Source organism: Zootoca vivipara, chromosome 3 (genome assembly GCF_965207765.1).
Source record: "Zootoca vivipara chromosome 3, rZooViv2.hap1.1, whole genome shotgun sequence".
NCBI lineage: Eukaryota > Metazoa > Chordata > Lepidosauria > Squamata > Lacertidae > Zootoca > Zootoca vivipara.
In genome coordinates, this window is record NC_142586.1 from 3,951,066 (window position 1) to 3,975,665 (window position 24,600).

At 42.7% G+C, this 24,600-nt stretch overlaps 2 protein-coding genes across 6 annotated transcripts in view; both read right to left on the bottom strand.

Moving 5' to 3' along the window:
* Positions 1–2,466: 2,466 nt before the first annotated feature.
* Positions 2,467–17,480, bottom strand: PLA2G7 (phospholipase A2 group VII). Of its 3 annotated transcripts, none has more exons than XM_060272344.2 (11): positions 17,380–17,480; positions 14,626–14,737; positions 12,894–13,044; positions 11,193–11,286; positions 10,615–10,683; positions 10,135–10,279; positions 8,662–8,775; positions 7,422–7,513; positions 6,666–6,836; positions 4,863–5,011; positions 2,467–2,824 (listed from the first exon to the last, which is right to left on the bottom strand). In XM_060272344.2, exons 2-11 carry the CDS (start codon positions 14,710–14,712, stop codon positions 2,712–2,714), a joined length of 1,185 nt encoding a protein of 394 aa, XP_060128327.1. In that variant the 5' UTR covers positions 14,713–14,737; positions 17,380–17,480; the 3' UTR covers positions 2,467–2,711. The 3 variants fall into 3 exon arrangements, with proteins under 3 accessions (XP_060128327.1, XP_060128330.1, XP_060128328.1); XM_060272347.2 differs by having other exon boundaries at positions 17,234–17,480; XM_060272345.2 differs by lacking the exon at positions 17,380–17,480 and adding an exon at positions 16,541–17,168.
* Positions 17,481–19,145: 1,665 nt separating this feature from the next.
* LOC118082597 (dual specificity calcium/calmodulin-dependent 3',5'-cyclic nucleotide phosphodiesterase 1A-like) overlaps positions 19,146–24,600 on the bottom strand; it is a 44,769-nt gene continuing 39,314 nt past the window's right edge. For 2 of the 3 annotated variants that reach the window (XM_035110323.3, XM_035110326.3), the window contains exon 15: positions 19,146–22,295. In XM_035110323.3, coding sequence (XP_034966214.2) covers positions 21,940–22,295 — 356 coding nt within the window. In that variant the 3' untranslated portion in view covers positions 19,146–21,939. Of the gene's footprint in view, positions 22,296–24,291; positions 24,449–24,600 lie in introns of all 3 variants that reach the window. The other variant, XM_035110324.3, reaches the window with a different exon arrangement.

The window sequence follows — 24,600 nt, forward strand, 5'->3', positions numbered from 1 at the left end:
TTTCCTTTGTAAGGAGGAGGCTTGTTGCTTGGGGCTGCTCCTTGAAGCCCAGGAGGCTTTATTGGCTAGGAATGCAATTTTATTGGCTAGGAATACAGGCCTTCCTGGGCAGATCCAGCTTGATGGCAGTGGGAAGAGAGCCCATGGTAGTGTACTCCACAGTGACATTGAATTTCACCTTTGTTGTTGTTGTTTAGTCGTTTAGTCGTGTCCGACTCTTCGTGACCCCATGGACCATAGCACGCCAGGCACTCCTGTCTTGCACTGCCTCCCGCAATTTGGTCAAACTCATGTTGGTAGCTTCGAGAACACTGTCCAACCATCTTGTCCTCTGTCGTCCCCTTCTCCTAGTGCCCTCAATCTTTCCCAACATCAGGGTCTTTTCCAAGGATTCTTCTCTTCTCATGAGGTGGCCAAAGTATTGGAGCCTGAGCTTCACGATCTGTCCTTCCAGGGAGCACTCAGGGCTGATTTCCTTAAGAATGGATAGGTTTGATCTTCTTGCAGTCCATGGGACTCTCAAGAGTCTCCTCCAGCACCATAATTCAAAAGCATCAATTCTTCGGCGATCAGCCTTCTTTATGGTCCAGCTCTCACTTCCATACATCACTACTGGGAAAACCATAGCTTTAACTATACGGACCTTTGTCGGCAAGGTGATGTCTCTGCTTTTTAAGATGCTGTCTAGGTTTGCCATTGCTTTTCTCCCAAGAAGCAGGCGTCTTTTAATTTCGTGACTGCTGTCACCATCTGCAGTGATCAAGGAGCCCAAGAAAGTAAAATCTCTCACTGCCTCCATTTCTTCCCCTTCTATTTGCCAGGAGGTGATGGGACCAGTGGCCATGATCTTGGTTTTTTTGATGTTGAGCTTCAGACCATATTTTGCGCTCTCCTCTTTCACCCTCATTAAAAGGTTCTTTAATTCCTCCTCGCTTTCTGCCATCAAGGTTGTGTCATCTGCATATCTGAGGTTGTTGATATTTCTTCCGGCAATCTTAATTCCGGCTTGGGATTCATCTAGTCCAGCCTTTCGCATGATGAATTCTGCATATAAGTTAAATAAGCAGGGAGACAATATACAACCTTGTCGTACTCCTTTCCCAATTTTGAACCACTCAGTTGTTCCATATCCAGTTCTAACTGTAGCTTCTTGTCCCACATAGAGATTTCTCAGGAGACAGATGAGGTGATCAGGCACTCCCATTTCTTTAAGAACTTGCCATAGTTTGCTGTGGTCGACACAGTCAAAGGCTTTTGCATAGTCAATGAAGCAGAAGTAGACGTTTTTCTGGAACTCTCTAGCTTTCTCCATAATCCAGCGCATGTTTGCTATTTGGTCTCTGGTTCCTCTGCCCTTTCGAAATCCAGCTTGCACTTCTGGGAGTTCTCGGTCCACATACTGCCTAAGCCTGCCTTGTAGAATTTTAAGCATAACCTTGCTAGCGTGTGAAATGAGCGCAATTGTGCGGTAGTTGGAGCATTCTTTGGCACTGCCCTTCTTTGGGATTGGGATGTAGACTGATCTTCTCCAATCCTCTGGCCATTGCTGAGTTTTCCAAACTTGCTGGCATATTGGGTGTAGCACCTTGACAGCATCATCTTTTAAAATTTTAAATAGTTCAGCTGGAATATCATCACTTCCACTGGCCTTGTTATTAGCAGTGCTTTCTAAGGCCCATTTGACTTCACTCTCCAAGATGTCTGGCTCAAGGTCAGCAACCACACTACCTGGGGTGTACGAGACCTCCATATCTTTCTGGTATAATTCCTCTGTGTATTCTTGCCACCTCTTCTTGATGTCTTCTGCTTCTGTTAGGTCCTTACCACTTTTGTCCTTGATTATGGTAATCTTTGTACGAAATGTTCCTTTCATATCTCCAATTTTCTTGAACAGATCTCTGGTTTTCCCCATTTAAGAAGAGGCAAAGCTGGCTCACTTGAGATGGTTGAGCATGTGTTGAGGCTATGTGTGAGTTCCCCTTCTGACTCTGGTTCTCCCCCGCCCCTCAGATTCAGGTGAATTTTAGGTGAATTTAGATGAATTTTAGGTGAATTTAGATGAATTTTAGGTGAATTTAGATTCAGGTGAATATTAGGTGAATTTCACCTAATAGATCTGATTCTTCCACTGGGACCCCTAACATGCTAACATAAAGAGAGCCTAAGATTATGAGGCTGGATGAAGCCTGCAGCCCACCTAGTCAAGCATTCCACTTGTGTGGAAGTGGGTGTTATAGCAATGCTTGTTTTTGTTTTTCATACAGTAGAGATAATGTCCTTTAAAGACCTAAACTGCACAGTATCAAAACCTGCATTACATATGAGTGGCAAAATTGTGCTATCAATAACTGAAATGGAGGCCTACTAATCTCATGTTTAGCTCCCCACCCAAATGATTGTGCAGATTAGGAACACAGCACTTGATCTGATCTGTTCTACACAAAATCATCCTCAGGCAACAGAAGGCACATTATTAACTGATGTTTACTTGGTATATTTCTTGGCTCTAGAAAGCAAATTAGCAGAGTGGTGGCATCTTCATATACTGCTGTTGTAACTATAAACCAATTATATTTTGCTGCACAGTTGCCTTCATGTTACAAAACTGTTACAAAACTGTATTCTTCAAGCTCTCAATTTCCAGATAGCGCTGTCAACAATCAAGCAGCTCCTTGTCAATTATTAAAGGGTCCACAATTTCCATTCTGTCTTTATTGTTTGGACTGAGGTGGCATTGGAGGTAGATCAATGTTGGTGCCTGGAATGACATCATGCCCTTTGCCTTCTAAGAGAGAGTCCCACTGGTCAAAATCTTTATTGAGACCTACAGAACAGAGGTGTAAATCACATGAAAACATACCTCAGGGCAAAAGAATGATTAAAATCAGATATGGTGAAATAACATATCAGTGTTACCTTTTAATATCAACCTTTTGTGACATGTTGGAGTTGCATTGTATCAAAACTGATCTTCTTTTAGATGTCTGACATTCTGCTCCTACCAGTTATTTTAGGACTTTTATCAATGTTAGGTTGGGGATTGAAATTTTATTTCAAATTTTCAATCTGCTGTGCATATTAATGAATAGTGTAGAATGGCTAGAACAGCCAGAAGGGCAAGAAGTCCAAATGCTTTCCTCGTCTCTCCCCTGAAGAATTCCTCAGGTTTTTCCCCCCAAGACTTCCTGCCAGTGATGAGATGTGTGGAGACAACCCACATCATATAGAGGAGGGAGAAAGGTTGTTTTCTGCTGCTCCAGAGAAGCGGACACGGAGCAATGGATTCAAACTACAATGGATTCAAACTACAAGAAAGAATATTACACCTAAACATTGCTTCCTGACAGTAAGAGCTGTTCAGCAGTGGAATTTGCTACCAAGTAGTGTGGTGGAGTCTCCTTCTTTGGAGGACTTTAAGCAGAGGCTTGACAGGCATATGTCAAGAATGCTTTGATGGTGTTTCCTACTCGGCAGGGGGTTGGACTGGATGGCCCTTGTGGTCTCTTCCAACTCTATGATTCTATGCCACCTTCTCATTCTGGAGAGAAGTGACTAGTGGGGTGCCACAGGGTTCTGTCTTGGGCCCAGTCTTATTCAACATCTTTATCAATGACTTGGATGATGGGCTTGAGGGCATCCTGAGCAAGTTTGCAGATGACACCAAATTGGGAGGGGTGGCTAATACCCCAGAGGACAGGATCACACTTCAAAATGACCTTAACAGATTAGACAACTGGGCCAAAGCAAACAGGATGAATTTTAACAAGGAGAAATGTAAAGTACTACACTTGGGCCAAAAAAATGAAAGGCACAAATACAGGATGGGAGACACCTGGCTTGAGAGCAGTACATGTGAAAAGGATCTAGGAGTCTTGGTAGACCACAAACTTGACATGAGTGAGCAGTGTGATGCAGCAGCTAAAAAAGCCAATGCAATTCTGGGCTGCATCAATAGGAGTATAGCATCTAGATCAAGGGAAGTAATAGTACCACTGTATTCTGCTCTGGTCAGACCTCACCTGGAGTACTGTGTCCAGTTCTGGGCACCACAGTTCAAGAAGGATACTGACAAGCTGGAACGTGTCCAGAGGAGGGCAACCAAAATGGTCAAAGGCCTGGAAACAATGCCTTATGAGAACTGGGTATGTTTAGCCTGGAGAAGAGAAGGTTAAGGGGTGATATGATAGCCATGTTCAAATATATGGAAGGATGTCATATGGAGGAGGGAGAAAGATTGTTTTCTGCTGCTCCAGAGAAGCGGACACGGAGCAGTGGATTCAAACTTCAAGAAAGAAGATTCCACTTAAACATTAGGAAGAACTTCCTGACAGTAAGAGCTGTTCGGCAGTGGAATTTGCTACCAAGGAGTGTGGTGGAGTCTCCTTCTTTGGAGGTCTTTAAGCAGAGGCTTGACAGGCATATGTCAAGAATGCTTTGATGGTGTTTCTTGCTTGGCAGGGGGTTGGACTGGATGGCCCTTGTGGTCTCTTCCAACTCTATGATTTTATGATCATGGATCCCAATTCTCCCCTTCAGGAGAATGGAATTACAGGTTCAGCTAACATGCCCCCTCAGCGCCTGCACAAGGATTTCAGATTCTGCAATGGGGCTCCCTCCCTTCTCCTGCACAGACACCCACATAGCTTATGAGGGCTGGGGGTCAGGAGAGACCCCAGAACAGTGCACAGATAGGGGGGAATCATTCCACCTGGTAAGATGAAATACTTTTGCAAATGGAACATTCATCATAGCTTGATGTTGAATTCCATCTTTTAACTTTCAGATATTACCCCTCCAAGCCATTCGGATGGGGTAGACAACAAATCACATATAAAAATCATGTAGCAAATGTAGTAACTTACCTAAATGTTTCTGTAAGAAGGCTAATGAAGCTTTGTTGCTAACATCAATGGCTGTATTTGGATTTATTCGTCCCTTCAGTCCAAAAATCTTTCCAACAATGTTGCCAGTCAAAAATGTAAAGTCTGGAAAACTCTGATGTACTGTTCCTCTGCAAATATCAAAGATATTTCCCAACTACATTACAGCCACAAAAGGGTAATTGTACAGTTATAAGCAACATCTTTAAAAATTAAGTTTTTTGTTAAAAGTAAAACATAGTGGGGTTTTTCCTTAGGATGGCAAAGGGGCACCTCTTATCACATTTGATTCTCACCCAATTAAATCTAAGTAGGCTAATAAGGTAAATTTTAATCAATTACAGCTGCATACAGATGATAGTTAGGATTGCAATACACAGTGCTGTGCAAAAGCAGGACACCTGACATCTTTGCCCCACCAATCAAAATGTTTTGTTCAAGCTCTTATGTGTTGCTCATCAATGTAGCCATTTTTAGAGACAGGCAGATACTGAAAAGGATTTGGCGCTTAAAATCTTTACTCTTTCTTTTCTGTAAGTCGCTGCAGACTGACACAACGGAAACTGGGATATGGAATGAAGTGGATGGGAGCTTTTTCATGAACATTTTCTAGGGACAGGAGAAGGGTGAGCCCACTATTTAGGTTTTGCTGCCGTGCTGAGAATTCAGAAATTTTCATTCAGAAGAAAGTTTCCCTTTCCCTCCACTTTGCTGATTCTGTTTTTTGAAACATGCGGGTTTTTTAAAAGGCAAATAGGAACATCTGGAGCAGGGGACTGAACATTGCAGTGGTACCTCGGTTTAAGTACAGTTATACCTCGGTTTAAGTATGCCTCGGTTTGAGTATTTTCAGTTTAAGTACTCCGCGGACCTGTCTGGAACGGATTAACCCACTTTCCATTACTTTCAGTGGGAAAGTTTGCTTCAGGTTAAGTACGCTTCAGGTTAAGTACGTACTTCCGGAACCAATTACACTCCTACTTTGGGTTAAGTACACTTCAGGTTGAGTACTCCGCGGACCCGTCTGGAACAGATTAATCCACTTTCCATTACTTTCAATGGGAAAGTTTGCTTCAGGTTAAGTACGCTTCAGGTTAAGTACAGACTTCCTGAACCAATTGTGTTTGTAAACCGAGGTACCACTGTACACAATTGGTACTTAAACCGAAAGTACTCAAACTGAAGCGTACTTAAACCGAGGTATGACTGCATTAGGAAAGAAGCAAAAATAGGGAGAGTTTAAGTCTTTCTCTCCCTCTCCTCTGCCCTTGTGGTCCTGATGAAAACCCATCATCTGAAGCATTTATATAGAGAGGAAGAAATGCTCAATGGGTGAATATTTCCTCTCAATGCAGCTTCAATGCAGTTTTACTTAGGGCTGCAGCAGGGAAATAAATAATTTCTTTCTAGCTAACTGCTTAAATCTTGATAGTCTCCCTTGGGGTGGGGGCTAAGAATTATTCACATTTTTAAGAACCTGCACATTATGAATGCAAATATACATTTGACATCACATGTAGTGTAGCCCTAAAAGGATGCACCTTGATTCTTTCTGCTCTTTTGGAGGGCATGCTAGAACCTGGATTGTTGCATGGGCTAGCCTGATATAACCATTTTGCCACGGGACAGGTAGGACTGAAATAGAATTTGAAGATGAAACAGCTATGTGATCTAGCAAAGTGCTATTTTCTTCTTGCAATACTGTAGCTTGCTGCCTTCACAACATGCACAGACAATTCCATTTCCCCTGAAAATAAACTAATACTGTTGCAATTTAGCACTTACTTGATAGTGATCATTTTTCTCTCTCTGTCTTTGTAGTTAAGTTTCTTTATTTCTAGAATGTTTAAAGCCCATTGGAATTTTTCTGAATTAATAAACAGCAATGGTTGACAAACTCTAGGATACACTTCTTCACAAAGGGGTAGCATCCATGCATCCAGGGCAATGCCACACCTGTACAGGGGGGAAAGTGCAAGTGTGTGGCATGTTGGTATTAGTTGCACAAGGTCTATTCTTTACTTTTGGTGAGACTATATTCTGAGCTTTGCAGAGGACATGGGACACTAGTTCTATATATACTGCACATCATTCAGCTTTTCCACAGGTTTCTGAGAGAGGTTACAAATACAAGCTTTAGGAAGATGTTCTGTTCAAAGCCACATCTTGTTCCATTGAGTGGGATTCAACTCATGAGTCCTATCAGTGAAAGCTCTGTGCAAGGGCTTCTGCTTATGCAACAGGGCTTCCTCCTCCCTCTGTGTCAGATAAAAAAACAAGACAACCTTTCCCCACAGTTTTATAATCTAAGATGCACAATATAAAAGCAATATGAATCCTGGTACTGTGCCAGTTCTTAAGTTCCATAAAGGCTTTTCTACAGATTTTACCAGATGCTATGGCACATGTCACCATTAGTGCTTTCAATGTGTTCTCTTGGTGCCACAGGGTTAATCCCTACCTTTTGAACAGAGTTCAGTTGTTAATGCACAGGGTGGGGATCAGAAAACTTCCACAGGCTTTTAAAATGACAGTTCTTACTTGAATTGGACATTTTTGCTAAGAGCCTCAATAGTTGTGGCAGCACCAAAAGAGTGTCCCATCACAGCTATCTTCTGTACATCAATAGAATCCTGAAAATACAAAAGATAAGAGAAACTGTTGCTCTTCTAATAATAATAATTTATTACTTATACCCCACCCATCTGGCTGGGAATAACTGAACGCACTCAATCCAAGACAGAGTTGAGCATGCTTAGACCTAGAGAAACCTGGAGGCTAATACATACAACTCTTAAATGCCCAATGCTCCTTTTCAACCAGACCTTTGGCTGATTAATATTCTACAGCCTTTTTTAATATGTGGCTGTGGGAAGGGGGGGTATTGTTTCACTGTTTCATTTTAATTATGGTATTTACTTGTGTTTTTATCTTGTATTTTATTCTGTGAACCACCGTGAGATCTTATGATGAAGTGCTGCATATAAATTTAGTAACAACAACAACAACAACAACTAAATAAATAAATAATAAAAATAAAAAGTCCAACAACATCTGGAATCTTGCCTGCAGAAGAACGTGAACCTGTTCAGTTCTCCCTTCAGTTCTGCCTCCACCCCCTTGGCAAATCATGGGGCCTCGGAATGGTGACTCCTGCCTGGAGCTGGCTCTGACCCTATTAAAACTGATTATAGATTATAATTTCTGGAAAACAATGGTAGCAGTTTCCCTTAACTGCTGTGGCACTAATCATGAGGTATTAGTACCCTAGTATTTGTACAAAGGTATGTGAGGAGGATAGTGAGTCAATAAGCAGCTTTTAGTCTTCATTCCTACAGGAAATTCAAGAAAGAATCTTGAATGGTGGGACATTGCTGTGAGAGGCAGGCAGCCCTGCACTTCTCTTTATAGGGCATTGAGAGTTGGTAACTGAAAAGAGGAGTGCATAGCCATACTTAAGAGGAACACAAACCAGTGGGTGCCTCTTTGACAGTCACCTCAAAACACAACACAGCTCTCTTGTGGTGGCGGCTGAACTGCTAGCACTTGTTTCAGCTTCTGGGTATTACTTGACACACTGCTGAAGAGCTCTACAAAACCAGTTTCATTGCAGACTGAAAAAATGAACATTTGTGCCATGTACAAAGACAGTTCCGCCATGTTTCAACAGCTGGGAAGTGTAGCAAACATCACATAGAAAGAAATTGGAAAGTCTGTAGCAAACAGCTTAGCCCATGGAGTTACTCAATTTGTATTAGGAGGAGCCCACAAGTTTCTTTACCTTTAAAAGCATCCAGTTAAAGCTCAATGGCAGCACATTCACTATTTGTTTTCCGGAATTAATATCAAGCATGAGGTCAAGGGCTCTAACACACTCATCAGCTCTTTGTTGCACCTACACAAAAAGCAAACTTAAATCATTATCCTTTTGGACTTAAAATAGCCAATGCACCAAGACACTGATTTGGTAAGCAGAGAAAATTTCCTATGAATCTATGGTCTGACATCAACAGAACCTAAGAAATGTGGTTAAAAGCTTTTTTAAACCAAGTACCGGACTTCATCTATAGAAACAGTAGACTTTGTTAATTGACATAGGCCATAAGGTCACTCTGCAGAAGTACAGTACTTCCAATCTAGTTTCCATTACTCCCAGAACCTCACAATTAGGTCACATGCACACACCATGCATGAAAAGAAATATTATACTTTTCATGTATAATGCCACTTTATCAGTCAGGGAGAATCCTGGGAACTGACCTTACAGAGCTACAATTCCCAGCACCCTAAACAAACTACAGTTCACAAGATTCTCCACATCCTCCAAATGGTTATATCTAGCAAATGAAATATTATAGTCTCACTGGGTGTATGGATGTGGGGGCTTTTAAAAAAAAAATCCCAGAAATAATGACTGTCGGCCCTCTAGAACTGCTGGGAAAATGAACCCTTGAACTTGATTTCAATTTCTCTTCTCATGGGGTCTTGAGTGGGGCACTCTTTCCACCACCCTATTTTGTAAGAGAAGAAAACCTGATATTCAGAGGCAGAAGCAGGAGTCCATGGCCTCTGACTTTTTCTTGGGTATATGAATTTATCGGCATCCAACTCAGATATTCTGAATCCAGAAGAACCCCCTACTGTTTCTATCCAGTGTGCACCACTTATCGCACTTAGCACGGCTGGTTTTAGTTCTTGTTTTTCTTACATATAATTTTCACTTGCTAGGACTAATGAGTCGTCGTCCGTCCCCCCCAAGCTCTGGAATTGCACTGGGATCTGTGGAAAGGTTCCTTCCTCTAGGGCAGGCATGTCAAACCTGCGGCCCTCCAGATGTTTTTGCCTACAACTCCCATGATCCCTAGCTAGCAGGACCAGTGGTTGGGGAAGATGGGAATTGTAGTCCAAAACATCTGGAGGGCCGCAGGTTTGACATGCCTGCTCTAGGGTGAATTCCTCTAGGGTAAATTATTACCAGAGAGGCCTGCCTGTCAACAAAAAGGAAGTGCTTCCAAGACTGCTCTATCCCAAACCCCAGAGACCCAATTTAACGTAAGTTCACATTTCCCTTTTGCTAAAAAAGAAAAGAAAAGGAGCTTGTCCAGAGTTGATACCAGGACAAGGGAAGCAAACATAATCACCACAGTCAATGATTCTCTCATGCCATCTTCAACCTTCTTGAAAACTCTCTACTGCCACAGTGTTTAGAGAAAAGCATACTGCTCAAAGATAGAGGACTTCTTCAAACAAATACCTGTTGTTGACGTAAAGCAACTTCATCTTCACCTGCTTTTAATTTCCTGTAATAGATCCACTCCTTGTGCAGTTCTGAGGCTTCTCCCTTTGCTCCTAAAGCAGGTTTATCATTAAGGTAATATGTAGCTGAAGATGACTGGTCTCTAATAAAAAGAAAAATGCTGTTCTGAAGCCTTTGGACTTCCCTTTTGAGATAGCTGCACTCCTTTCCTCTCAAGCACCATATTCTGCCTTTATGTTCAAGTAGAAATATTGAAAAACCAATTCACAATTTAGTATCATTCAACACCCCCAAAGAAAAAGAAAGTGTAGTAAAATTAAGCTTTCTAAAATCTAATTCTAAAGTGCCTATTTTCTACTTTCTAAATCTAGTCCATCTATCTTCTTTATTTACTGTGTTTCTAGTTACTGCTTAATCAGATATTTGTGTACATGCTTCTTCAGCTAATACAAAACTCAAGATGCGTAGTCAGCATACCTATGCTCAACAGCAGCAACAACAAAACCCTGAGATGCCATTTCAGTGCAAATTGCTGAATACAGAGTTCTGTAAATATAAACACAACAAATTAGTTATACAGATTAGTTCAGTATAACCGACAAAATTCATAATTCATGTGCATGCTACATCTCGATGATGATGAACTAAAGTTTTTTAGATGCTGTACACAGATTTAATAAAAACAATTGTTCCGCTTGCAGGTAAATCCTACATGTGAGCAGTGAGCAGGGGACAAATGAACTTAAGGAGAGCCCATATTTCATTCATGGAGGCTCCCCACACGCTTCTAGTCACCACATGTAGGGAGCCTCCATGGGCAGAGTGAGATATGCACTTCAGACTTCACTCTCCAACTGATGGAGGGTGAGCAATTTGGGTGGGGTTGGATGGCAGCAATTCGTACTCACATCCCCAGTCAGGTACTAATAATTTTTGTAGGCTGAAACCATTATTGAGGACTGTCGACTTCATGAACCACATATTTTGATACATTATGTTGCTTAGATGCAATCATCTATATTAGGAAACACTCTACTACCAAAATGCAACACTACCTGAATGCTCCAAGTCCGTGGGAGAAAATAATTAGGGGGTATTTTTCTCCAAGTTTGAACGCAGCGTTCCATTTTGCAGGACATGTCACTGAGCCTAAATTGAATAGAACACGTGTTTGTATTATGAATTTGGTAAATGCCAATTTGCTGCTCTCATGCAAATAGTGCTTCACACCTGAAACTGTTCTTCCTCAACCACCCCAAACAGTATCTCATACATGTTTGAGCCTGTGGCAGCCAAAGTTTTTAGGCAGCAGTTGTTACAGTATGTATCTGAAGCCACAGGCATGTCCAGAACTCACATGTATTCATATACACAAACCTGCAAGAGGTTTGGGATCTTTTTCTAGAGTTATGATATATATGTTTATGAAAATGAGTTTACCTCTATTCCTACCTAAATAAAACTTCTGACACCCGATACTTTATTTCATTCTGGGCTGGCAATCCTCTGCACAATATTCTTCATAAATTGTAGTGCCCAGAACTGGACACAATATTCCAGGTGCCATTTGACCAAGGAAGAATAGAATGGTACTATGGCTTCCCTTGATCTGGACACTAGACTTCTGCATTTTTCAGATATGGGTTGCTAGCTGTTATCATAAATGTTGAAGAGCTGCATTTGTTTGTGGAGTAAGCTATCACCGCAGTTATTTACAGTTTGTTTACTTCAAGTAAGAAGGCTCATAGGTGCTGTAAGATCTTGCACAAATTTGTTTCGGACAGGAAAAAAACCCAACTGAAACTGTTGTGTCTGGAAAGGAATTAAAGATGAAAGAATCTGCCCTAAAGTTAAGTTTGAAATATTAAGTGAAATAAGCAAACTCATCTGATAGGAGATATGGTGATCACAAGAATACCATTATATGAATTTTCAGAACAATGTCATCAAAATAAATGAAATTATAACTCAGGCCTTATATATGTTAATGAATGCATGAAATGATTTTCTCAGAAGACGACATGAGAAGGGACCATAGTTCAGGGGTAAAGCCATGTAGAATGTCCCAGTTTCAATCCCTGGCATGCATTCACTTGAAAGAAAGGAACTGAAACACAAGGGATGCAGTAAAACATGCTCTTCATTGACTCTAACTGAATTAAAAATTTAAAAAATCCTTCCAGTAGCACCTTAGAGACCAACTAAGTTTGTCATTGGTATGAGCTTTCGTGTGCATGCACACTTCTTCAGATACCTCAAAACAAAATACAGTGGTACCTCTACTTACGAATTTAATGCGTTCCGAACACACATTTGTAAGTCGAAAAAATTTGTAACTCGAATCCCATAGGAATGCATTGGGAGAAAAAAATTCGTAAGTCGAAGCAACCCTATCTAAAAATTCGTAAGTAGAAAAAATCCTATCTAAACCGCATCCAAGATGGCGGACAGAGCTCCATTTGTAAGTAGAAAAATTCATAAGTAGAGTTATTTGTAAGTAGAGGTACCACTGTAAAAAAATTCCTTCCAATAGCACCTTAGAGACCAACTAAGTTTGTCATTGGTATGAGCTTTCGTAGGCATGCACACTTCTTCAGATACCAAGAGCTCATAGCAATGAAAGCTCATACCAATGACAAACTTAGTTGGTCTCTAAGGTGCTACTGGAAGGAATTTTTTTTATTTTGTTTTGACTATGGCAGACCAACACGGCTACCTACCTGTAACTTGAATTAAAAATGTCCTTCAAAACTTACCAAAGTTGCATGTGAAAAAGAACCTTCCTAATGTCCGATATATGTTCAGAAAATCAGATAGTCCATAATAATATTCTTTATTGGGAATCCATATTGTTTCTTCATCACTTGTACCAATTTGGGATGGGTAATAGAGACGCATAAAATTTCCCTAGCAAAGAATAACAAAATCAAGTTGTTCAAACCTGCTTTCAAAAGTTTTAAAAGAGAAGAATGCAATGGCAGATATATAGGTACAGTATGCATAATATGTGCAGAATTAAGCTGAGGGGCCCCAAGTATACATTGTTAACTGAGAGGTTACCTTTGAAATGTGACTACAATGAATTTTAATGTGTTGCGTTGCTTTCAGTTTTCGTGTGTGACAGCAAGGCAAGGAGGCCAGGGAAAACCACTCTGCCCCTCCTTTCCCTGACCTACCCCCCCACCCTCCACCTCTAAATAAAATGGCTTAAATTATGAAAACAATTATGCAGGTAAAATGCCAGCAAAGGGGGGGGGGCTTTCCAGGGTTTTGCACCGTCTGTCATATGTCTGGATAGCTGCCTGTTGGACAGAAGTCATGGGTGTGTCCAAGGAGCTCATGGGTTTCCAGGAACAATTTCATTCCCTTGAGGCCAAGGTGGCAAACCTGGAAAAGCTAAAAGAGGCAGAAAGGTGGGTGGGTGAGGTCTTCAGGGACATTATAGATGTGTTGTTTGTCTGCTCCCCCTTAAGCTGTTTTCAAATAGACTTTAAAAATACTTGCTTCCAATTTGCTTTAAATTAATGGTGTTGGGGTAGATTTTTAGATGCTACAGCGTGTATTATTTTATATTATACTAGCTGGCCCGGCCACGCGTTGCTGTGGCTCAGTTTGTTAAATGGACCCTCAGAGTCCCCCTTCAGACTCCCCTCACCTTCAGAGTCCCCCTTCATTTTGTTGAAATGTTTTACGTGCGTTCCGTTTACACAGGCTCACCCCACCCTGTCCTGACCCATGAGCTATCCCATCCCCTCCTCCCCACACTCCTGGCTCATCCCTGTGGTTGTCCCCACCCTGTCCTGACCCATGAGGTATGCCGTCCCCACCCCCCGGCTCATCCCTGTGATTGGTCCCACCCTGTCCTGACCCATCACCATGAGCTTCTTGCAGCCAATCAGAAGCCACGCTTTGGTTTTCGAACATTTTGGAAGTCGAACGGACTTCTGGAACAGATTCCGTTCGACTTTCAAGGTACGGCTGTATAATTAAAGGTGCCTGTGCATGGGTAAACATATACTGATATGCATGCCCACCGTGGACACCAGGTTTCTGGAAGTACTACTTGAGGGAAGGAAACAACACATGGCATGAATGTATCTCATCAATCATTGCCCACTAGCACAAATGGGAAACATCAAAACAGATTTTGGAGGCATAAAACTGAAAGTGCTTGTATGTAGATGAAGGTGCATAAATGTGCCCATGGAAACAGTGACCCACATACACATTAGCCTAGCATGAACACTGCATGCATAAATAAAGGTAAAGGTAGAAGTTTGAAAGCACTCCAGTGCAAGTAGATAAATAGGAACCACTGCATAGTTACTGGATGTGTTTTTCTATGGACCACAAGGGGGCACTATACATAATTCTACATATGTAGCTGTTAAATCTATTAACTTGGACTTTGGATCACCTTCATTTTGTTTACTGTAAGCTGCTTTGAGTGCTAAAAGAAAATCTGATGATTTAACAAACTGCAGATACCTGAATGCTGTGGCCGGTCATAAGATCTGTGCATCCAACTGAGTAAGGGCCTTTCCCTTCAGGAATCCTCTCAAGGTTGCTCCCCATTTCCTTGGCACTTTGACAGTCAAGTCTGAAAAGCAAGATAATCTTATGAGTGTGTGGGACCCAGGTGGCACTGTGGTTAAACCCTGAGCCTAGGGCTTGCTGATCAGAAGGTCGGCGGTTCGAATCCCTGTGACGGGGTGAGCTCCCGTTGCTTGATCCCAGCTCCTGCCAACCTAGCAGTTCGAAAGCACGTCAAAATGCAAGTAGATAAATAGCAGGAAGGTAAGCGGCGTTTCCATGTGCTGCTCTGGTTTGCCAGAAGCGGCTTTGTCATGCTGGCCACATGACCTGGAAGCTATACGCCGTCTCCCTCGGCCAATAATGCGAGATGAGTGCGCAACCCCAGAGTCGGTCACGACTGGACCTAATGGGCAGGGGTCCCTTTACCTTTACCAGTCAGTGTCTGGACATAGTCTAAATATGCTGTCTTTCATTCAATTGAAAGAAATAGGCCATGCAGCTAGTAAATATTAATAACTAATTATGCTGAACTGAACATTTAAAATCAGTAAAGATTCTCCAAAACAATATAAAGTGCTACTGAAACTGAAAAGGACTTCGAAGGGATAATATAGTCCACATAATATCTACCCTAGTCAGGAGCTGCTGAAGACCTACTTCAGGGGTCGGCAAGGCTTATCTTGCCTGGGCCAGATTAGACCCGCGGAGATCCCTCTGCAAGACGGATCGCAAGCGCGCAAGCGCCCGTGATTTCCAGTGTCTCCATAGATGCAATTTGCAGCGCCTGCGTGTACGCAGACTTGATTTCCGGGGCGCCGTGGAAGCGAGTCGCTGCACCGAGCCAGTTTAGCGCAGCACAAGAGCGGGCAGCTCAGTTTGGGGGCGGCTTGTAGGGCGGTATGGGCGTACCCAGCACGGGGCAGGGGGGGAAGCTGCCCCCCTAGAAGCAGAAAGGGGGGGAATGGTATAAAACAGCTCGCTGTGCGCGCTGTTGTCAAGGCAGTTCACCTTCTCGATCGGGTACACAATCTTGCCGCAGCGGGCAGGGCCGTCTTAACTATACCAGCCGCCATGGTCCGGCGCCCTGCCAGGCAGGGCCAGGCACAGCGGAGAGCTGGAGAGCACGGCACGACAGGCAGGGACGCTGCCAGCTGTGCTCCGCCTCGGCCTGCTTGGCTGAAGCGAAACGGCAGCAGCGGCAGCGAAGCTGCCTTCGTTGAGGGAAACCTGGGCCATGTATGCAAATGAGGTGCTGCGGAGCATTGTGGGGCAGCACTTTCTGTGCTGTTCTCGCTGTGACTTGAAGGAGTGTGGGCTGAAGTTAGCCCAGGTCCAGGTTTCCCTCGACGGAGGCAGCTTCGCTGCTGCTGCCTCATTTTTGTCACTGCTGCCGGTAAAGGAGCGGGCGAGGCAGAAGCGCAAGCGCGGGTGGCTCCGTGTGCTGCCTCGGCAATGGCTGGAAACTCACATTTACATATTTTAAGCAAAATCTTGAATACAAGTACCATGTTTTATACAAGACAAGTCACCCACTGTTCTACATAGTAGGAATGAATTCTTTAAAGTGAGCATCATCTCAAATAAAGAGATTAATACATTTGTATTAATGTCCTCAGAACTATAAAAAAAAAATCATCCTAAATACCTCCTGTGCCAAAAGGGCATTATGCTTTGTTTCCCCAAATTACAAGTTACAAAGAGATAAATTCTAGAATAGCTCCACTATGGTACTGTATTTATAATCCTACCCTTCCATTTCAAAAGGCTAACAGGACCAGTTTTTTCTTTTAAATTGTGAAAGAAAATGCCTTGGTCGGACAATAAAATACAAAGCCGGGGCGCACTGCCTTTGCCCTCCTTCCAGTACCAGGGAAAGGTGCTTTTCTTCTTCTGGGAATTTGAGCGCCAGGCTGCGGTGCTCTGTCTGCCTGCCTGCCTGGAGGGGAAGGAATCCCGGAGCTCTTTTCGTATTACAGGATCTTCTTATATTTGCCTTGTTGTGTGTTCCTTGTTTTTGCAAATCGCTTTGGGATGCTTCTGGCCCTGGGTATGTGAAGTGATACAGACATGGGAGCCTGCTCCTCCAAAGGCAACCCCAGGCAGGCAGGCAGGCCGGCCTCTCCCTCTCCCCTCAGCCTAGCCCTGAGGCGAGCGCCAGGCTCAGTCCCAGGGACTCCCCGCCGGCCGGCCTCGCCTCCTCGGCCTCCCTTCTCCTGCCAGCCTCTGCCGGCCCTTCCCAGCCCCCTGGGAAAGAGGCGCTCCCCCCTCGCCGGCCGGGAGGGCCAGGAGACCGAGGAGGGGGCGCTGCCGCCCGCGAGGGACGTTGCTGACTGAGGAGGGAGGGCGAAGGGGACTCCCCGCCGGCCGACAAGGGGAAGGGGAAGGGCAGCCCTTCGGGGCCGCGGCTTCAAAGCCAGGGAACAAGCGGCTCCCCCCGCCCGCCCGCCGCCGGTTTTAAGCGAGTAGTCCTGTTTTTCACCCTCGAGTCCCTGTCCGGGGGGAGGGGGGAGGGGGGTCGGCAGAAGCGCATAATAAAAATGAAAACGAATAATAACAATACGTAATAATATTGGAAATCCCTCCTTCTTCTGCTGCTGCTGCTAAGCAAGCGATCTTCCTCCTCCTCCTCGCGAGGGGCTTCCTTCCGTGCGCGCGGGGCTGCAGGCGGCCCGCTAGTCCCCCGTCGTCCCCCCCCCCCCCGCTCACCACCCGAGCAGCGTCCGCGGGCGAGGAGAGGCCGCCCGGGCCGCCCGCCTGTTGCGAGAGAGGCGCTGCTCCGGCTCTGGTCGCCTCACGCCAGAAAGGACACCGGTCTGTCACGGGGATCCACTTTTATTCCTTGGTTCTGCCCCACCTTTTTCCCTGACAAGAAAGGCAGCTTGTGACGCGTGAAACAGAAGTGAGGAGGAGGACTGGGGAATGAGAGAGAGCCTGTGCTTTTCTCCCCCACCCCTTAATTTTTTTGTAGTATTTTCTTTATAACAAAAAATATGCCAGTATTAAAATTGGAGATCTGAAAAGATAAAATAAAAGGGCAATTTTCTCTTTTCTCTAGCGAAGTGTTCCCAAAGAGTATTGTTGCTACTACATCATATTGCTTTGTGGCAAAAGCTCCCAGATGAAATGCTCAAAAGTGTTGCCCCAGCACTTCTCTAAGAACCGGTACCAGAAACAGTTGAAAAATAAGCTAAGCAGGCAATCCTCTTGAGATTGGATGTTGGAAAAGCAATGTCGAAATAGCATCTTCAAGTATACATACAACTTATACTTTCCCCATAGACACAAGTAGCTTGCATCTTCAGAAACTTCATGCTTTGGCTATTTATCCCAGGCTCTCTTTGAAATATGTGCTTTAACTGCTGCCCTGACAGTAAGAGCTGCAAGATTGGTGGACAGAGCGAGCCTTTTTCCTGGGAACACCACAATCTTCCTGAGACTCCAGGCTGCCAGCCTTAACAGGCATTTTCAATCTAATCTGTGTTTGGCTAACTTTTTATTTGTACTTTTATATGAGTTATTATTTATTATGCTGTCATTAGGTATTTTAACTTTTGTGTAAACTGACTTGTGAGGGCAGAGTACTCTTAAAGGCTGGTTAGAAAACTTTGATAAATTCATGGCATGTTTATTCATATATTTTGCTGTGATTTAAACATATTACAAAATTGCAACCAATTATGGCTTCCAGATCTGAATACCCCAAGTTAAATATAATAATCACCTATGATTGCCACACATGGCTGATTACATGCAGGTTGCACAGATTTTCTTATGCTGATTGATATGTTTTCCATGTAGGAAAAATATTTATGAAGTTGTCCTTGTTAGTTTGGAGGACACTGCAACTTGAGAAAGTTACTATGGCCAGGCATTGCTGTCCAAAAGAACATGTGAATTTGAAAACTGTCTATTGAAGACTGATTCCTCTAGGATAGGGGTCAGCAAACTTTTTCAGCAGGGGGCCGGTCCACTGTCTCTCAGACCTTGGGGGGGCCGGACTATATTTTGAAAAAAAATATGAAGGAATTCCTATGCCCCACAAATAACCCAGAGATGCATTTTAAATAAAAGGACACATTCTACTCATGTAAAAACATGCTGATTCCCGGACCGTCCGCGAGCCGGATTTAGAAGGCGATTGGGCCGCATCCAGCCCCCGGGCCTTAGTTTGGGGACCCCTGCTCTAGGATGTAACAATAGTCGTACTAGATTACCATATCAGAATGTTGACTTTTATGTTTCATATTTTACATAGTTTGATGCTTTGTGATGTAGAAACAGCAATTCCATAGTAAATTACTATGGACAAAAATAGTATAACACACCCTCCTGCAAAGTTAACATAACATTTAAACCTTAAAAGGACAATTTTCTAAGGATGCCAGATTTTACTGCGCTGATAGGCTAGGCTTACAAAGTCCGCACCCTACATCTCAGTGTCTGAAAATAGTTTTTGTGTTTTGTTTCTCCCCCCCCCCCCAAATTATATTTCTTGATTTTCAAACATTTCAATCACAAAAACAAGAAGCAAAAAATAAAAATAAAACATAAACTAAAGAGAAAAAGAAAGAAAAACATATCTATTCTTACATTAACTTGACATTATGGACTTCCTCGATTCCCCCCACACTGGGTCCATTTTTAAATCTAAATTAAGCAATTTTCCTTTATCATCTTAAATCATTCTAATGCAATTTTTCCATTATCTCACAACCAATTCTAATCTACAAAAAGAAAAGAAAAATCAACTATCCTCAACCTATAACTCATTAATTGATCCAAATCTAAATTTATTTTCCCATCCATCTCTATTTCTTCCCTTAGCCTCACAATTTATACCCCAAAATTTTTCCATATATTCAAATAATATTTCTTCTATCATATTAACCTTTAACCACTTATATCTAATTCTACCCCCCTTCCCCTGGATCTCCCAGATGCATCAGCCAGCTCCATAAAATGTTCCAGTTTTGGACCATCTTAATCAATCAGAAAATAACCCATTGTTGCTCCTCACCCTATTCCCACTCTTTTGCCACCTATCCACAACTCTCCCTTCATTGTCCCCTGCTGCCCCCCCTCCAATTTTCTAACTGTAGCACAGTACCATCCAGCTATGTTTCCACTTTTCAGCCCTATCTCAATTTTTATTCCACTTAAGCTCAGGCTCCCTCTCACTGGGAGGGCATTATTCCATGCAGGTTCTTCTTTGAGGACTCATTGAATCAAACCTGAATCTTGTTCCCCCTCTCCCACTGGGGGAACAATGTTCCATACTTCTTCCTCCTCTTTTTTAAGTTCAATTATATTGTCCAGGACTGATGACTCTTCCTCCTCTTCTTTAAGGTCAATTACATTGTCCCCGGCTGGTGCTTGTTCATCTTGCTTTTCTTCATTCTCTATTGGAATTAATCCATTTTCACTTTCCACACAGTTCTGTCTCATTTTGCGAATCTGTATATTATTCTGCCACAACTCATCCCTAATTTCCAAAAGCTGTTCCAGAAGTTCCTTTTGAAAGTCCAAAAAGTCTATAGAGCCAGATGATGTTGTGTCTACTGAATCCTGCTCGTCTCAAATTCCATGGGAACTGCACAGATTACAATACAGGAAGTGGCGCAGTTCGTATTTCCAAACCTCAGAAACAAAGTTTACGTCCGATCTGGTTACCAACTCTCATTTTTAATTCTTGTTCATATTTTAAAAATCTTATGTTCATTTCTGAAAAAAAGCATTATCAAACTTCTTATACACAGCCTTATATTTTGCGCTCTCTTCAAAGTTCAGCCTCAAAGAGGCAAACAAAATTCCTTCCTAATTGTGATGTCATAATGGCAGCTGGCTGGTCCCTCCAGGGACCCAACTCCAGTTCCCGGGGGACTTCCCCAGTCCAACTTAAAAAATTTACAGGGATTTTAATGTATTCAATCCTTCTGCCCTTTACCCTGCCTCAGGGGGAAGGTTTAAATCCAATCCTTGGAAATTAATAAATTCCTGTCAAGCTTTCTGGCTGCAGGCAAATTAACTGCATCACCGTTCTCTCAATGGGGGAGACCGACTTCCTTTTTTAATCTCCTCCCGTGGCCAATTCCTTTCAATTAAAAACTTTTTAAAATTTCTTTCCCTTGCCCACGGTGTCCAATATCTTCAAATCCTTTGTTTTAGGGAAAATCCACCGCTCCTCCGCTGCTGGCTCAGAGCTTCGCTCTGTGAGGGTAGCGACTTGCTCGAAAATGGCGCCCGCGACTCTGCACTCCACTCGCTCACAGGGCTCTTAAAAGAGCTTACCGGGGGGCAGAGGAGTCACTTTTGGGCGCAGCCGAGCTCTCACGTCCCCAGAAAGCTCAATCTGGTTTTTTTTATTGGGGGTCCACGGCGCTCTCGCGGCTCCCCCCTCCCTCACAGTGCCAGGAACCTCAGAGCTTGAGGATTCCTCGCCGATCAGCGGTAGACCGGAAGTCCTGTGTTTTGTTTCTTTGCTGTGTAGGAGGAACAGAAACAGCCACCATTTGAGAGTCACAGGAAATTAGAAAAGCTGTAAGTCAATTGATCTGGGAGTGTTCTTCCATGTTTCTCATCAGCACTGGAAATGACCACATAATGATCTGTCACAAAGGAGCAAGTAAGGGCTCCCCCAACATATCACATTCCCTAACAAAACACCGGATTGAGAGTGTGCCCTGCCACGTGCATTTTGCCAGATCCTGAGGTAGGTCCATAGTGTACATGATGGCTATAAAGTCTCAAACTGCTCCTGAAAAGGTTGCCCCCCCCTTCAAGACCATATATGCAATCTTTATACCCCTTCTCTGCCCCTTCACCATTCTCCCAAACACAAACTCTGTAGTCTGACTAAAAATGTTATCAAGATAAATATTTAACATCCGTTTCTTAGCACACAATACTGCTACTAATTCCATCCCATAGACATGCCTTTCTTCGACTTGTATATTTTCTCTTGCACTTCTTTTTCAGCCTCCTGAAAAGTCCCACAGACTCAAAATCTTCAGGGGAAGGGGAAGAGGTGGGTTTCATTTCCACCAATAAGGAGGTTTATTAAGAATTACCTCTACCTATTCTGTAGCGACCAATGCGTGTTTCAGAATTCTGTCAACTGATCTCACAATAAGCATTTCCCCCTTAAATTTTGAACATTCAACAGCCAGAAGTTCTATGTCTGAGTCAGGTGCCTTGTATTTGATCAGGTTTGGGTTCCTGTTAAGCTTAAAGACAGTGCAATCTTAGCCTACCAGTTAGATCAATAATCTACTGGGGAATTTTAAATACCCCATAGCTCAAGGATGTGACAGATACAGCTGCAGCTCCACATGGGGTTGTTTCATTTTGTTGGCATGCATTTGATGGCGTGGTAATATCTTTCTTTAGGGCAGAAGTATTGGCAACTTCCTTCTGGGATGGGTCACAATGTTGTCCTGATTCTGTCCTGTTTGTTACAATAGGGGTGTCAATAGAGATTACTTGTAGAACAAAGTTTTGATCATCTGGGTTTGCTTGACAACCCTCATTTTGTTTTTCTGATATTGCCACCTGTGACGCAGCACCAGCAGCCATTCTGCTTTGCTCTTGTTTCTGCTGCTCAGCAGCACGTCTCATAATTTCTTCTGCAGAGAGGGAGAAAACAATATATTGTTAGACAAGATATTACTACTTTTGCATGCATTTTGCCTGATTGAAGGCGGTATTTAACTCAGTGTTACTCAGAATAGATCTATTAACATTAATACAGTAAACATGAGTTAAATTAGGTCTATTCTGAGTAAAACATGAGTTAAATTAGGCCTATTCTGAGTAAAACATAGTGGAAAAACCATGCTTAGAGATTGTGCTAGAAAAATTAGACACATTCCATCACACTGAGAATCACAGCATATTGGAAATGTGTGAAAGCATCCATGTTTGACAAGTTCACGTAAATTCATTTCATTGCATGTACATGTGCTGATGAAGGTTCTGTATATGCCATTTAAAAAGATGGTCCACATGTAGCTTTTTTTCTTTTCTCATACGCATAATTTATCAATTATTTATCACATTAGTTTGTTGACCAGGCGTTGAGCTGGATAGATGAGTCCATTTAATGTTGCATTCTAATAAATTTATTGTTACTTTTCAACATTTTTATGTGGGATTAAAGTTTAATTTTGCTTTTTCATGCTATTTAGCAATGCCACCATTTTTTATCCTCGCCCAACTCAATGTTTGAGCTCTGCTTTAGAGGCCGGGATCTGTTCATCCTTCTGTGTGTTGAATTATGGCAACTGACTTTTAGGAAATTATTGGTCTCTAATATCACTTGTTTCAAGACAGGGTCATTAAGAAACGTTCCATCGTCATATATGAATTTCAGACTTTTCTAAAAAAAACACCATGTTATTTGTCCTAGTTCTGGGGCTTGAGAGGTATAGTAAACCTGAGGGAGGGCTGGCCCAAGGCATTATGGCACCCGAGACGGACGTCAAATGGTACCCCGCTCTACGCCAGGGAAAAAGGGGTGAGGGAAGATCAACAACAGGAACGAGAGGGAAGATCGACATTGGGATCTGCTGCCCTAGTGGATCTTGCCTCATGGGTGGGGCAGCCCTGATCTGAGGGTGTTGCTATCGAGTGCCAATATCTGTTGTTGTTTTTAAAATGTTTTTGTAGGACTATTGGTCAGTAGTCTGCCTGTTTTTCCTACTATTTCAAAGCATTTATGTTTAGTATGCACATGTTTTTACATGTTTTATAAGTATCTACTGTTTCCAATTTTTGCTTTGCTCTTAAAAACTTCCTTAGATTCTGTTTCCTTACGTTTCATTTCAAAATAAATTCATTTTGACCTTGCATTTTTCTCTTGTTGTTGTCTTGTCTTACTAAATTACTGAAAGTATTATTATTAATAATACTAATATATTATTTATACCTCACCCATCTGGCTGGGTTTCCCCAGCCACTCTGGGCAGCTTCCAACAAAATATTAAAATACGATTGTCTGTTAAACATTAAAAGCTTCCCTAAGCAGGGCTGCCTTCAGATGTCTTCTTAAAGTCTGGTAGTTGTTGTTCTCTTTGACATCTGGTGGGAAGGTGTTCCACAGGGAGGGTGCCACTACTGAAAAGGCCCTCTGCCTAGTTCCCTGTAACTTGGCTTCTCGCAACGAGGGAACCGCCAGAAGGCCCTCGGTGCTGGACCTCAGTGTCCAGGCAGAACGATGGAGGTGGAGACGCTCCTTCAGGTATACTGGACCGAGGCCATTTAGGGACTTAAAGGTCAGCACCAACACTTTGAATTGTGCTTGGAAACGTACTGGGAGCCAATGTAGATCTTTCAAGACCGATGTTATGTGGTCTCGGTGCCCACTCCATAAATACTTATGAACATCCTCAAGCTTTACATGTATCCCACATGGTTAAGATTGATGCTTCCTTTGTTTTGCTACTTTGAAGGATTTCAGTTCATTTTTTTTTTACTTTCTCAGTTATTCTTTTTCATACATTAATGAGTTATTCAATTTCCAAATTTTGCTTTTTAGCTCATTGATAAAACATTAAGTTGAACATAGTTTTTAAAAAACAACAACACGTTTTTCCAGCATGCTTAGAAGTTATTAAAACACACCTTTATTTTGTCAATGTGTCTGTTGTACTGATGGAAGAAGGGATGGGAAAAGGGGGAACCAGTTGTTCAATTTGTGGAGGGAAAGGACTGTCAAAAATTATCAAAAATTCTAAGTTTGTTGCCACACATGTGCTGAAAGGCAACATCCTCCTGAATTCTGAGGGGAAGGAAGAAAGTGTAGTTATTCAGTGGTGATGAAAGCCACTCTCTACATAATCAGATAATTTAATTGCCATTTTCCAGGACTCAATCTTGGCACTGAAACTCTAGGCTGAGTCCTGATGAAGGCATACTTTAAACCAGGAAGGA

Bases quoted from the DNA above. Each gene is read 5' to 3' on its own strand.
- PLA2G7 (XM_060272344.2), bottom strand. From the start codon at position 14,712: ATGGGGAGCAACCTTGAGAGGATTCCTGAAGGGAAAGGCCCTTACTCA. The intron at 13,045-14,625 runs GTATCTGCAGTT...ATTCTTTGCTAG, and splicing joins TGACCGGCCACAGCATTCAG to GGAAATTTTATGCGTCTCTA. The intron at 6,837-7,421 runs GTAAGAACTGTC...CCCCCTGTACAG, and splicing joins AGCAAAAATGTCCAATTCAA to GTGTGGCATTGCCCTGGATG.